Genomic DNA, 14,715 nt, shown 5'->3' on the forward strand with positions numbered 1-14,715 from the left:
ATATGTTTTGGGGGTCACTTTTTTGAGTCCGCTCCTGGGGTCCCACTACACAGCCTAATTTGAAAGAGAGAGGTCAGCTCTTTCAAATGTGGATGATCAGCATAAAAACAGCAGTAACCTGCAGCATCACTTAAAGTGTTTTTTTAATGAGGGGCTGGGGTCTACAAGAGTGCACCTATTTCCTTCTCATTTGCACTATAGGGACCCCTCAGTTGAGGCAGTTGATCATGGTTAAACCTCTGCCACTAGAAACCAGGTAATCACTAGTGTTGGGGAGGGAACTATTGCAGAGCTTCTATCTCCCTATATGATTTGAAGGGACAGTATACTGTAAAAAATTTTTTTTGTATCCAATAACATTTTATATCGGCTGCAGAGTATAAAATGTACAAGAAATGGCTTCTTTTACTTTATTTTTTGTATATGAAATAGCTGGTTTTGTTATTTGAAACCACAAACCAATATTTTATTACTTTGTTTACACAAATTTTTTTATATTATGTCCGTCTGTATGCTAAAGCCCAATACTTAGGAGAGATAAGTAATAACATGTTCATTTTATATTGTTCTCTCTAACCGCCACTGGGAGTTTAATTTCTTCTGCGGACTGTTTACACAGCTTTTCTATAGCCAATACTTAAAGGGACACGAAACCCAAAGTTTTTCTTTTATGATTCAGATAGAGCATGCCATTTTAAACAACATTCCAATGTATTTATTTTTTCTAATTTGCTTAATTGTCTTGGTATCCTTTAAGTAACAGCAATGTACATGGGTGAGGCTATAACATAAGGCATATATGTGCAGTCACCAATCAGCATCTTCTGACCCTACCAAGAGAACAAAAAACCCCCCCCCCCAAAAAAAAATAAATAGAAGTGCGACGATTAAGCCTTCCTCAACAGTCACAAATGGGGAGAGGTGTGGGCATGAAAGGGTTAATAGCACGCAGCTCTGGTTCCCTTGAGGAGGGCCTCGAAACCCCTGTATTCCTACACACAAAGAACATTTCAGATTAACCTGGCAATGCTCATATCGCAATACCACCTCTGCTGGGAAGCCAATCCAGGTATCAACTACTCCACAGGATTGTATCATGACAAGAAGTAAATTGGAAAGTTGGATTTCATGTCTCTTTAAAGGAATAGTCTAGTGAAAATTAAACTTTCATGATTCAGATAGAGCATGCAATTCTAAGCAACTTTCTAATTTACTCCTATTATCTTTATTTGAAAAAGCAGGAATGTAAGCATAGGAGCTGGCCCATTTTTGGTTCAGCCCCTTGGTAGCGCTTTTCGATTAAATGTAGCCACAAATCAGCAAGCGCTACCCAGGTGCTGAACCAAAAATGGGCCAGCTCCTATGCTTACATTCCTGCTTTTTAAATAAAGATAATAGGAGTAAATTAGAAAGTTGCTTAGAATTGCATGCTCTATCTGTATCATGAAAGTTTAATTTTGATTAGAGTATCCCTTTAAGTATAGACATTTTCTGTATAGGTAGAGATACCACAGGCTAAATCTGCTAATTCAAATGCTGAAATAAGGGTAAAGGAGCCATTTGTAAGAAATGTATTACACTCCAGCAGGTAAAATGGATCATTGCAAGCAAATTAAAGGGGATACAAATTTAGGGTAAACTGACTGGCTATATATCACCTTATGTGAAAGACAGAATTACGCTCTTTTGTGAAAGCTAAAATGAAAGATTCTCAAATGTAGGTTTACTTAGTGTGGGTTCATGTTCTCTGTAAATTTTGATCTCTCATATAAGAAAACGGCTGTTTATAGTATACTTTTTTTTTTTTTGTTTTATTTAAAAAAAAAAATGTGTATATGGGGCTGCCATACATAAAGGAAAACCCATATTAAGTTGTCTGTACAATGTACAAAACATTCTAACAGCACTTATAATGAGCCCATTATAAAGCTGTAAATCTGTAAAGGGATATGAATATTAAATATTTCCGTAATTGCTACCGGATTGCTGTTTACTACAAAAATCATGATTATTTTTAAGGAAAGCACATGGAAAATATCAGTAATATGGCTTTGCATTTGTTCCACAACTAACACAGGTTTTTTAATATAATTTTCCCCCATAGCGGAAGTTTGATAACCAGAAGTCTGGCTGAAATTGTAAAAAAAGATGACTTCGTTCTTGATTCAGAGTACCTGGTCACGCTTTTGGTAGTCGTCCCTAAGTAAGTATTTCCATATTGTTTTTTAGATACTGTTGTTGTTATGATAATTTATTATTTTAAAGTGATGCACATTTTATGTACAATGTATTTAAAGCGTTAAAAATAACTTTTCCAATGGTGTTTGTGAATAGAGCTTATTGAGACCAGCTATTTCATTCTGTCTCATATCATTACCTACTAATTGCTGGACTATCTGCACATTTAGCAGTGCTGGAGAGAAAGCTCTACAATGATTGTTAGATTCTACCCCTCTTGTAAATTTTACAATTTGTAGGGTCTATCTAAATTATGTTTCTACCAGTTGTAGAAAGTACAACTGTTATACTATTTACATTTTTTTTCTTTGAAATAACCTCCTAGCTCCTGATTACAAGCATTTGGTTTTCAAATGACAAAGTATTTTGTAACAAACGGGGTTGAAACATGCTATGGGCACTGGTAAACAAGTGTGGTAAAGGGATTGACCGCAGAGCTTTCCAAAAGGACTCTGCTTTTGCTACATTTTGGATATGTTTAATTGCTGATGTTCAACTTTGTATCATTTTTTTATTTTCATAGGAATAACTACAATGAATGGGTAAAGCAATATGAGACTCTCTCTGAGATGGTTGTCCCTCGATCCAGCAAGTAAGTAAGATCCTGAATAATACCAGTTTATATGCCTATTCTATGGCATCTCCAGCATTCTGATGTAGATCACTGACAACTGCAGAATAAAAGACTGTAAATTTTAAAACATATGCAGCTGCATATAACTCCTTTCCATATTAATGGGAGGAGAGTCCACTGCTTCATTCATTACTTGTGGGAGGCAAAGACACCCCAGCCAAAGGCTTAAATACCTCCCCCCACTCCCCTCATCCCCCAGTCATTCTTTGTCTTTCGTCACAGGAGGTTGGCAGAGAAGTTTCTGAAGATTCGGCGTAGTCTCTTATGGAGGGTAGTACTCTTCGAAATGGGACTGTAGTTTTAAGTAATCCTGTCAGCCTCTCAGTGAGAGCATGAATGAAAGTTAGAGTCCGAAGATGCAGGGAGTGACGTCTCTGCAAAACAATCCCGACTCATGTTAACAGCTCCTTGGCAATCAGCGTTGACGAGTTTCGCTGCCTGCCTTTTATTCACTCAAGTCCATGTCAGGAGCGATGCTACTAACCTGTCGCACTTGAACGGCCGTGTTCCTGTCCCAAAGCATAGATTCTGGTAAGATCGTTTAATGTATACACATATGATAACGCAAGAAGACATGGTCACAGTGTGTCTCCTTTTATCTGTATAGATTAAAGGGTTAATATCCCTGGAAATGGGATTATTGAACAGGGGGTATTTATGCATAATATCTTTATTGTGTTAATGCTACGTAATGTGTGAGATGAGGCTCTAGCAATGTGTGAACAGTCAGGTGAAGATCGGCGCAGCCTTTTTTTGGCGCATTTTCTCTATAGTGCAGGGGTGGTTCTGCATGGCACTCCATGTGACCGGGTGTGGCCTCTTCAACTTTCTCTTTCCTGATCGGCATTTGCGGGAGACGTAACGGTTTCTCGGTGGTCCGGGTTATAAGAGGTGGTGAGTGCCCTGGCCATTGGTGTATAAGGGTGCCATTTAATCTATCTCAGTCCGTATTAAAGGCGCAAGCTATGGAGGACTCTGATATGTTAGAGGATACTCCCTCTTTAATTAAATATAATACCTGTGTTTATTGTGAGGAGGTACAGATGCCTGCTCAACTGTGTTCCACATGCTTTGATAAGATTGCAATATCTAAAAAGAATAAGATATTTAGTACTACTGAGCCGTCCCCCTCTGAGGGTTCGCCATCCCGCGAGGTGCGTTCCCAACATTCATCTCTGATTACACATGTAGCTCTCCAAGGCCCTACTAATCCTCCTGCGGGAGGGGCCTCCTGGCCGCCAGATTTCGCTGCCCAGTTGCAAGTGGTTTCTGTGACTTTCCATGCCCTACCACGCCCTGCAAAGCGCAAGTGAAGGGAAAGACATAGCCTTCTGTCCCAGGGGTCATCTAATCCTTTGGATGTCTCTGAGAGATTATCCGATGAGGACGCCTCCGACTCATCAGAGAGCACTTCCTCTGGGACAGAATCGGCGTCTTCAAGACCTCCTGCTATGGAGGAGCCAGATTTTAAGTTTAAGGTGGAGCATTTGCGCTTTTTACTGAAAGAAGTGCTTGCTACGTTGGAGGTTCCGAAACCGAAATTTCCGGAAGAACTTTCAATCCCTAAGATAGATAGGGTTTACGAGGACAGGAAGGTGCCTCAGACCTTCCCAGTTCCCGTGAAGATGGCTACAATTATTAAGAATGAGTGGGAGAAACTGGGCTCGTCCTTTTCTCCCTCTAACTCTTTTAAATAGCTGTTCCCTGTTCCGGACTCTTGGCTTGAGCTATGGGGGGGGGGCATTACTAAGGTGGTTAGAGCTATCTCCACGCTCGCTTCGTCGTTCAAAGAGCCCATGGATAAAAAGTTAAACCCCGTGAGTTGAAACATCTTTCTCAACATGGATTCTGTTTTCCAACTGGCAGCGGCGATCTATGCGGTGGCTGGAGCCTCTACCTATTGGTGTGACGCACTGTCAGCTATGGTTGAGGTGGAGATTCCACTCGAGGAGATACAGGAAAAGATTAAGGCCTTAAGGGTAGCTAATTCTTTTATCTGTGATGCAAACATGCAGGTTATTCGCCGGAATGCCAAGATATCAAGTTTCTCTAATCTAGCCCGCAGGGCTCTATGGGAAAGTTGTGGTCTTCTGACATGACTTCCAAGTCTAGATTACTATCCCTTCCATTTCAGGGGAAAGTGCTTTTTGGTCCAGGCCTGGACTCTCTCTCATATCCACGGTCACGGGAGGCAAGGGTGCTTTCCTTCCGCAGGATAAGAAGAATAAGCCTAAGGGCTCTACTTTTGGTCCCTTTCGTTCAGACAAGTCTCAACGCCAGCAGCCTGCTGCAAAGACCGAGCAGTCCAAGGGATCTTGGAAGCCAGCTTAATCTTGGAACAAGTCCAAGCAGAGCAAGAAGCCTGCCAAGACAAAGTCGGCATGAAGGGGCACCCCCCCGATCCGTCACTGGATCGCGTATGGGGCAGACTATCTCTGTTCGCAGAGGCTTGGATGAGAGACCTACAGGATCCTTGGGTTCTGGAGGTTATCACCCAGGGTTACAGGATAGGGTTCAAGACTCATCCGCCCAGGGGCAGATTCCTCCTGTCAAAGAGACACCTTTCTAGAGTGCGTGAGACAATAGACTTGAAGGATGCCTACCTTCACCTGCTAATCCACAAGGACCGCGTTGGGTTCCTAAGATTCGCATTTCTGAACCAGCACTTCCAGTTTGTGGCCCTATTGTTATATCTGGCGACTACCCCAAGAGTCTTTTCGAAGGTATGGGGGCGCTGTTTGCAGTAGCGAGAGCCAGAGGTATTGCGGTGGCTCCTTATCTGGACGATATTCTGGTCCAGGCTCCATCCTGCAGTCTTGCGGAGGACCACTCGAGGGCTCTTCTTCTCCTTCGATCCCATGGATGGAAGATAAATGAAGGAAAGAGTTCTCTGGTTCCCAGCAACAGGGTGGAGTTCCTGGGTATGATAATAGATTCCATATCTATGAAGATATTCTTGACAGATCAGTGACATTCCAAGATTGGGTCCACCTGTCTTGCCCTTCAGATCTCAAGGCCATCTGTGGCCAGGTGTATGGAGGTGATTGGACTCATGGTATCCAGCATAGATGTCATTCCATTCGCCAGTTTCCATCTCAGACCTCTTCAGTTATGCATGTTGAGACAATGGAACGGCGATCATTAAGATCTATCCCAACAGATCTCTCTGGACAACCGAGTGAGGGAATCCCTCTCTTGGTGTATCTGTCCGGCACAGCTGGCCCAGGGGACATACTTCTTTAGGCCATCCTGGGAGATTGTGACCACGGACACAAGTCTATCAGGATAGGGAGCTGTTTGGGGTGCTAGAAGGGCACAGGGCAGGTGGACTCGAGAGGAGTCGACTCTACCAATAAATATTCTGCAACTTCGAGCAATATTCAACGCTCTGAGGGCTTGGCACCACCTGGGGTCATCCCGATTCATCAGATTCCAGTCGGACAAAATTCCCTTGTGGCTTACATAAACCATCAGGGGGGAACGAGAAGCTCCCTAGCCATGAGGGCAGTATCTTCGATTCTGGAATGGGCAGAGACTCGCAATTGTTCGCTCTCAGCGATCCACATTCCAGGTGTGGACAGCTGGGAAGCGGACTTTCTCAGCAGACAATTGTTTCATCCAGGGGAATGGTCTCTCCATCCTAAGGTGTTTGCGGAGATCTGCAACAAATGGGGGACGCTGGAGATAGACCTCATGGCGTCCAGACTCAACTTTAAGCTACCCAGATATGGGTCGCAGTGCAAAGACTCACAGACAGAGCTAATAGATGCCTTAGCGGTGCCTTGGAAGTTGAACCTAATTAAAAATTTTCCACCGTTGCCACTTCTTCCTCGAGTGGTGGCCCGCATTAAACAGGAGCAAGCTTTGACCATTCTGATTGCTCCGTTGTGGCCGCGGAGGATGTGGTTTGTGGATCTGGTGGGGGATGTCATCGTCTCCTCCATGGAGGTTACCCTGTCGCAGAGATCTGCTGGTTCAGGGTCCCTTTCTACACAAAATCTCAATTCTCTGAGGCTGACTGCGTGGAGATTGAAAGCCTAGTCTTGGCTAAGAGAGGTTTTTCTGAGAGTAATTGATACTCTCATCCAGGCCAGGAAGATGATCACTTATCGCATCTATCATAAGGTGTGGATGACCTACTTATCCTGGTGTGAGGAACGTGGATATCCCTGCACAAGGCTAGAGTGTCCAGGATTCTTATTTGTGGTGTATTCAGGGAAGCGTAGGGGGCAGAGGGCCTCTTCCACTTCTGTGTTTTTGGTTGAGGAGGATTATGAGTTTAGCCTATGAGACAGCAGGACATAACCTCCTCCGAGGATTACGGCTCACTCAACTAGAGCTGTGGCCTCTTCTTGGGCCTTTAACAATGAGGCCTCTGTGGAGCACATTCATAAGGCAGCTACTTGGTCCTCCTTACATACTTTTACAGAGTTTTACAAAATTGCTGTGTTTGGGGGAGAGGTTCTGCAGGATGTGGTGACCTCAGTATAGGGTCCGCCTCCTTTTACCCTCCCGTTTTTGTTCATTCAGTGTCCTCTAGAGCTTGTGTTTTTGTTCCCACAAGTAATGAATGAAGCAGTGGACTCTCCTCCCATTAAGATGGAAAACATAAATTATGCTTACCTGATAATTTCATTTCCATCTGCTCCCGCCCGTTTGCTCCGGTGGACGGATCTACATTTAATATTATTCTTCTGGCACCATTTATACCCTGATATTTCTCCTTCTGTTCCTTGTTCCCTTGGCAGAATGACTGTGGGATGAGGGGAGTGGGGGAGTTATTTAGGCCTGGGGTTTCTTTGCCTCCTCCTGGTGGCCAGGTTCTTATTTCCCACCTGTAATGAATGAAGCAATGGACTCTCCTACCACAGATGGAAATTAAATTATCAGGTAAGCATAATTTATGTTTTTTCTGAAATATACGATATGACTCACATGACAGATGTGTTTGCCACTGTCAGATTAAGCTACATACAGTACCTATCTTTTTTTTTGTGAATCTTCCATGTTCATAGTGTAGATTATGGCCCCATTGGTGGGTCCAGTATTATAGGGCACTTTAGAAGAGCTTTCCTTTTGTTTTTGGGATTGCTGGCAATTTGCAGAGACACTTTCGCCCCCATTCTAATACATCGGAATTCCCTTTTACGGTGAATTGTATGGCTTTTGTAGTTTTTTTCAGGCTTGAAGCTGTTTCAGTCCTTTAGAAAACCCTACCACTTGTCATAAGCTTTTGAAATGAATTTACAAGGTCGTTGCACCCTCTATACTCACATCTGTTTTATGCTTGTCTTCTTGAAAACTGCTGTTAGCTTGTTGTGAGCATATTTTGCACATTATCTTTTTGTCAATGTTTATTTTTTTAAGAACTATTATTATTATTATTATTATTATTAATAATATTAAATTCTCAAGAAGTAAAATGAAAGAATTTGTAAAAAAAAAAAAAAAAAAAAAAAAAAAAAAAACAGATCTAGACTCATGAGATTGTAAAGTTCCAAAATGTCACCAGCAGTAATTGTTGTAGTCGAAAGAATTTGACATCACAAGTTTACTGCACAGTTAGTACATTTAAAATAGACACAGTTACAAATCCCCAGAATTCTGAATTCCAAAATCTAGAATTATTCAGAAAACAAGACTGGCAGGAAATAGTGCTGTTATCTAGTGCTCTTGCAAATGAATAAAATTAAAGTGATCGTAAATCCTAGCATTTTTTGAACCGCTAGGATCTACCAATGCAGCAAATAAAGGGGACGTTCACTCATAAAGGATATAACACTTCATGCTGAAAGTTCCTTTGTTTGTCTGTTCGCCGCACTGAGCACCTCAGGCTGCCCACAGCAGAACGCTATTTTGCTGTGAGGTGATCTTAGCTAATAGCGTGCTAGCTATCCAGCATAATGAAAGCTGGCCCACACGGCTATTGGCTAAGAGCTGGAAAGTCAACTCACTGAAAAACAGTGTTCTGCTGTGGGCTGCCTGTGATGCTCAGCGCGGGCGAACGCTTCAGACAAATAAAGGAATTTATTATGATGAAGTATTTTATACTTCATAACTGAAAGTCCCCCTTTATTTGTTCCGCTGGTAAATCCTAGAGTTTCACAAAATGCTGGGATTTACGATCACTTTAATTCAAAACTGCTGCATAGTGCTCCAGACATGTGCAGGCTCCTGAATTTACGTTCCTACTTTTCTTTTAGTAATAGAAGTAAATTAGAAAGTTGTTTAAATTTGCACACTCTATCTGAATCATGAAAGAAAGAGGAAAAAAAAAGGTTTTCTGTTCCTTTAAACATGTTTTGATTTGTATAAAGAGAAAAGCTTACTATGAACAATTTTGTTAATATACTGCCACCTAGTGGACAAGCAAGTAATAACAGGATTTTTTTTTATATTCTACTTATAACATGGCATGTTAAAATCAATATAAAGTTCAGTGTTTCAATAATAATCCACACAATACAGAAACTTGCATCGCTATTTTAAAAATAAAATATCAAGTAGTATTCTCTAGTCATAAATTATTTTTTGTTTCAAAGTAATTGTTACCCCCCCTCTCCTTTGCTTTCTAACATGGTTCATTATCTGGAATTTTGAATATATTAGAGCTCTAAAGTTTTGGAATTTACAATTGGATTTATACTTATTGGGTTCATATTTTCCCTAATATCTTTTTTTTTGTGCGGCATAATACATAAATTACATAACTTGTAGTGCTATATCTATAATTTTTATAATTTTTTATATATATATATATATTTTTATTTATAATATACATCTTCCAGCTTAACCCACCAATTGCCGACAGCCTGGGTGCAAAGATATGGCAAAATACAGGAACAGGACGTTTGCACTCACAGGTCTTTTTTCAAACTTTTAATGTGGAACGTTTTCGGGGTATTATACCCCATCATCAGCATACAACAGTGACAATAATCAAACATTTTATAGTGTTTTACAACCAAAGTGTACCAATCACAAACCTCACATCTCCCCCAGCTTTCGCGGCAAGATTATCGGCAGTGGAAACGCATAATGCGTTCCACCGTCTTGGCTAATACCGGAAGTTTGAAACGTCACTTCCGGTTTAGTGCAAATTACGAATTTTATGCACCTAAACAACAAATCTCAAAAAAACCTGATTAGCTTCCAGGTTATATACACCCTGTGTGGTGTGGAGTGATAAGTGCTTAAAACAATCAACACTGTCAATACACTCGATTTCTCGTGTCAAACTGTGTGGCGTATGTGTACATTGCCATGACAACCGTTGCCATGGAGACAACAATAGACAGCTGCTCAAATGCACACATACATTTAAAGTGAATAACACAGACTATATATATTTAAAAATTTAAGACGGTATATGATAAATACCTAATCCCTAAGGTGGAACATATCGAAGGAAATTAAAATCAAAATCAAATTGGATTACATTGTTGTGCCATTAATAGCCCATCCCCAATATTTATAATGTGTTAATGGATAACTCTAAACTTCGTTGTAGAATTACAAGTGATGAATATGAGCTGGGATAAGGCTGAACTAACTACAAACACTGAGATAAATGGGAGGGCTGATGTGACTGATCTAAACCTATGTATGCAGTTCACACCTGTGTCTACCTTGAGACCAAATGTAATATCGCCGTCCATACATTATATCAATATTGTATCTAAGGATAAATACTTTGTAAGATGGATGATACATATATACAGTATCAATGGATAAATGTATTCATAGACTTGACGGCAGATAGGCTACCTAAGAAACTGTAGGTGTAAGATATTAATATTAGTGATAGGATGTATTTCTCCAACATTGGTGTGTCCGGTCCACGGCGTCATCCTTACTTGTGGGATATCTCTTCCCCAACAGGAAATGGCAAAGAGTCCCAGCAAAGCTGGCCATATAGTCCCTCCTAGGCTCCGCCCACCCCAGTCATTCTCTTTGCCGTTGCACAGGCAACATCTCCACGGAGATGGTTAAGAGTTTTTTGGTGTTTTAATGTAGTTTTTATTCTTCTATCAAGTGTTTGTTATTTTAAAATATTGCTGGTATGTACTATTTACTCTGAAACAGAAAAGGATGAAGATTTCTGTTTGTAAGAGGAAGATGATTTTAGCAGACAGTAACTAAATCGATTGCTGTTTCCACATAGGACTGTTGAGATGAAGTAACTTCAGTTGGGGGAAACAGTTAGCAGACTTTTCTGCTTAAGGTATGACTAGCCATATTTCTAACAAGACTGTGTAATGCTGGAAGGCTGTCATTTCCCCTCATGGGGACCGGTAAGCCATTTTTCTTAGTCAAACATACAGAATAAAGGGCTTAATAAGGGCTAAAAAAAACTGGTAGACATTTTTATGGGCTAAATCGATTGCTTTATTTGGGCATATTATTCAGATTTAGGCTAACAATTGGCATTTATAATCTTGGGGAACGTTTATAAAACGGCAGGCACTGTGTTGGACACCTTTTTCAGTCAGGGGGCCTTTCTAGTTATAGAACTGAGCCTCATTTTCGCGCCATTACTGCACAGTTGTTTTTGGAGAGCAGGGCATGCAGATGCATGTGTGAGGATCTAAGAATCACTAAAAAAGCTTCTAGAAGGCGTCATTTGGTATCGTATTCCCCTCTGGGCTTGGTTGGGTCTCAGCAAAGACTATAGCTGGGACTGTATAGGGGTTAAATTTTAAAACGGCTCCGGTTCTGTTATTTTAAGGGTTAAGGGTTTAAAGCTCTGAAATTTGGTGTGCAATACTTTTAATGCTTTAAGACACTGTGGTGAAATTTTGGTACAATTCCTTCATACTTTTTCACATATTCAGTAATAAAGTGTTTTCTGTTTGAAATTTAAAGAGACAGTAACGGTTTTATTTTATAACGTTTTTTGTGCTTTGTTGACAAGTTTAAGACTGTTTAACATGTCTGTACCTTCAGATAAGCTATGTTCTATATGTATGAAAGCCAATGTGTCTCCCCATTTAAATTTATGTGATAATTGTGCCATAGCGTCCAAACAAAGAAAGGACAGTACTGCCACAGATAATGATATTGCCCAAGATGATTCCTCAGATGAGGGGCGTAAACATACTACATCATCTCCTACTGTGTCTACGCCAGTTTTGCCCACGCAGGAGGCCCCTAGTACATCTAGTGCGCCAATACTTATTACCATGCAACAATTAACGGCTGTAATGGATAACTCCATAGCAAATCTTTTATCCAAAATGCCTACTTATCAGAGAGAGCGCGATTGCTCTGTTTTAAACACTGAAGAGCAAGAGGGCGCTGATGATAATTGTTCTGTCATACCCTCACACCAATCTGAAGGGGCAATGAGGGAGGTTTTGTCTGATGGAGAAATCTCAGATTCAGGGAAAAATTTCTCATCAAGCTGAACCTGATGTGACATTTAAATTAGAACATCTCCGCGCACTGCTTAAGGAGGTGTTATCTACTCTGGATGATTGTGACAGCTTGGTCATTCCAGAGAAATTATGCAAGATGGACAAGTTCCTAGAGGTTCCGGTGCCCCCCGACGCTTTTCCTATACCCAAGCGGGTGGCGGACATAGTAAATAAGGAGTGGGAAAAGCCCGGCATACCTTTTGTTCCCCCCCCCTATATTTAAGAAATTATTTCCTATGGTCGACCCCAGAAAGGACTTATGGCAGACAGTCCCCAAGGTCGAGGGTGGGCAGTTTCTACTCTAAACAAACGCACTACTATTCCTATTGAAGATAGTTGTGCTTTCAAAGATCCTATGGATAAAAAATTAGAAGGTTTGCTTAAAAAGATTTTTGTACAGCAAGGCTACCTTCTACAACCAATTTCATGCATTGTTCCTGTCACTACGGCAGCGTGGTTCTGGTTCGAGGAACTAGAAAGTCGCTCAGTAGAGAAACTCCATATGAGGAGGTTATGGACAGAGTTAACGCACTTAAATTGGCTAACTCTTTTATTTTAGATGCCGCTTTGCAATTAGCTAGACTAGCGGCGAAAAATTCAGGGTTTGCTATCGTGGCGCGCAGAGCGCTTTGGCTAAAGTCTTGGTCAGCGGATGTGTCATCCAAGACAAAATTGCTAAACATCCCTTTCAAGGGTAAAACTTTATTTGGACCAGAATTGAAAGAGATTATTTCAGACATCACTGGGGGAAAGGGCCACGCCCTTTCCACAGGATAGGTCTTTTAAGGCTAAAAATAAGCCTAATTTTCATCCTTTTCGCAGAAACGGACCAGCCTCTAATTCTGCATCCTCTAAGCAAGAGGGTAATACCTCACAACCCAAACCAGCCTGGAAACCAATGCAAGGCTGGAACAAGGGTAAGACAGGCCAAGAAGCCTGCCACTGCTAACAAAACAGCATGAAGGAGTAGCCCCCGATCCGGGACCGGATCTAGTGGGGGGCTGACTCTCTCTCTTTGCTCAGGCTTGGGCAAGAGATGTTCAGGATCCTTGGGCGCTAGAAAATGTTTCTCAAGGTTATCTCCTGGAATTCAAGGAACTACCCCCAAGGGGGAAGGTTCCACAGGTCTCACTTATCCTCAAACCAAATAAAGAGACAGGCATTCTTACATTGTGTAGAAGACCTGTTAAAAATGGGAGTGATACACCCAGTTCCAATAAAGGAACAAGGAATGGGATTTTATTCCAATCTGTTCGTAGTTCCCAAAAAGGAGGGAACGTTCAGACCAATTTTGGATTTGAAGATCCTAAACAAATTTCTCAGGGTACCATCGTTCAAAATGGAAACTATTCAAACGATTCTACCCACCATCCAGGAAAGTCAATTTATTGACTACCGTGGATCTAAAGGATGCGTACCTACACATTCCTATCCACAAGGAACATCATCAGTTCCTAAGGTTCGCCTTTCTGGACAAGCATTACCAGTTTGTGGCCCTCCCATTCGGGTTGGCCACTGCTCCAAGGATTTTCACATAGGTGCTAGGGTCCCTTCTAGCGGTTCTAAGACCAAGGGGCATTGCAGTAGTACCTTACTTGGACGACATTCTAATACAAGCGTCGTCCTCTGTCAAAAAGCAAAGGCTCATACGGAGATCGTTCTAGCCTTTCTCAGATCTCACGGATGGAAGGTGAACAAAGAAAAAAGTTCTCTGTCCCCGTCAACAAGAGTTCCCTTCTTGGGAACCATAATAGATTCCTTAGAAATGAGGATTTTTCTGACAGAGGTCAGAAAATCAAAACTTCTAAGCTCTTGTCAAATGCTTCATTCTGTTCCTCGTCTTTCCATAGTGCAGTGCATGGAAGTAGTAGGATTGATGGTTGCAACAATGGACATAGTCCCTTTTGCACGAATTCATCTAAGAGCCATTATAACTGTGCATGCTCAAACTGTGGAATGGGGATTATACAGACTTGTCTCCAATGATTCAAGTAGATCAAAAGACCAGAGATTCACTCCGTTGTGGCTGACCCTGGACAATCTATCCCAGAGAATGAGCTTCCGCAGACCAGAGTGGGTCATTGTCACGACCGACGCCAGTCTGGTGGGCTGGGGCCGCGGTCTGGGAATCCCTGAAAGCTCAGGGACTATGGTCTCGGGAAGAGTCTCTTCTCCCGATAAACATTCTGGAACTGAGAGCGATATTCAATGCTCTCAGAGCTTGGCCTCAACTAGCAAAGGCCAAATTCATAAGGTTTCAATCAGACAACATGACGACTGTTGCATATATCAATCATCAGGGGGGACCAAGGAGTTCCCTGGCGATGAAAGACGTGACCAAAATAATTCAATGGGCGGAGGATCACTCCTGCCACTTGTCCTGCGATCCACATCCCAGGAGTGGAAAATTGGGAAGCGGATTTTCTG

At 41.7% G+C, this 14,715-nt stretch overlaps 1 protein-coding gene across 1 annotated transcript in view; it reads left to right on the forward strand.

Annotated features, from left to right (window-relative positions):
* The window catches only part of LOC128661698 (V-type proton ATPase subunit C 1-like), a 183,087-nt gene that overhangs the window by 87,936 nt on the left and 80,436 nt on the right, over nucleotides 1-14,715 (forward strand). Inside the window, exons 9-10 of the mRNA XM_053715923.1 lie at nucleotides 2,105-2,203; nucleotides 2,762-2,830. Of these exons, the coding sequence (XP_053571898.1) occupies nucleotides 2,105-2,203; nucleotides 2,762-2,830 (168 nt within the window). The remainder of the gene's footprint in view (nucleotides 1-2,104; nucleotides 2,204-2,761; nucleotides 2,831-14,715) is intronic.

This window comes from Bombina bombina, chromosome 5, assembly GCF_027579735.1.
Source record: "Bombina bombina isolate aBomBom1 chromosome 5, aBomBom1.pri, whole genome shotgun sequence".
NCBI classification, from domain to species: domain Eukaryota; kingdom Metazoa; phylum Chordata; class Amphibia; order Anura; family Bombinatoridae; genus Bombina; species Bombina bombina.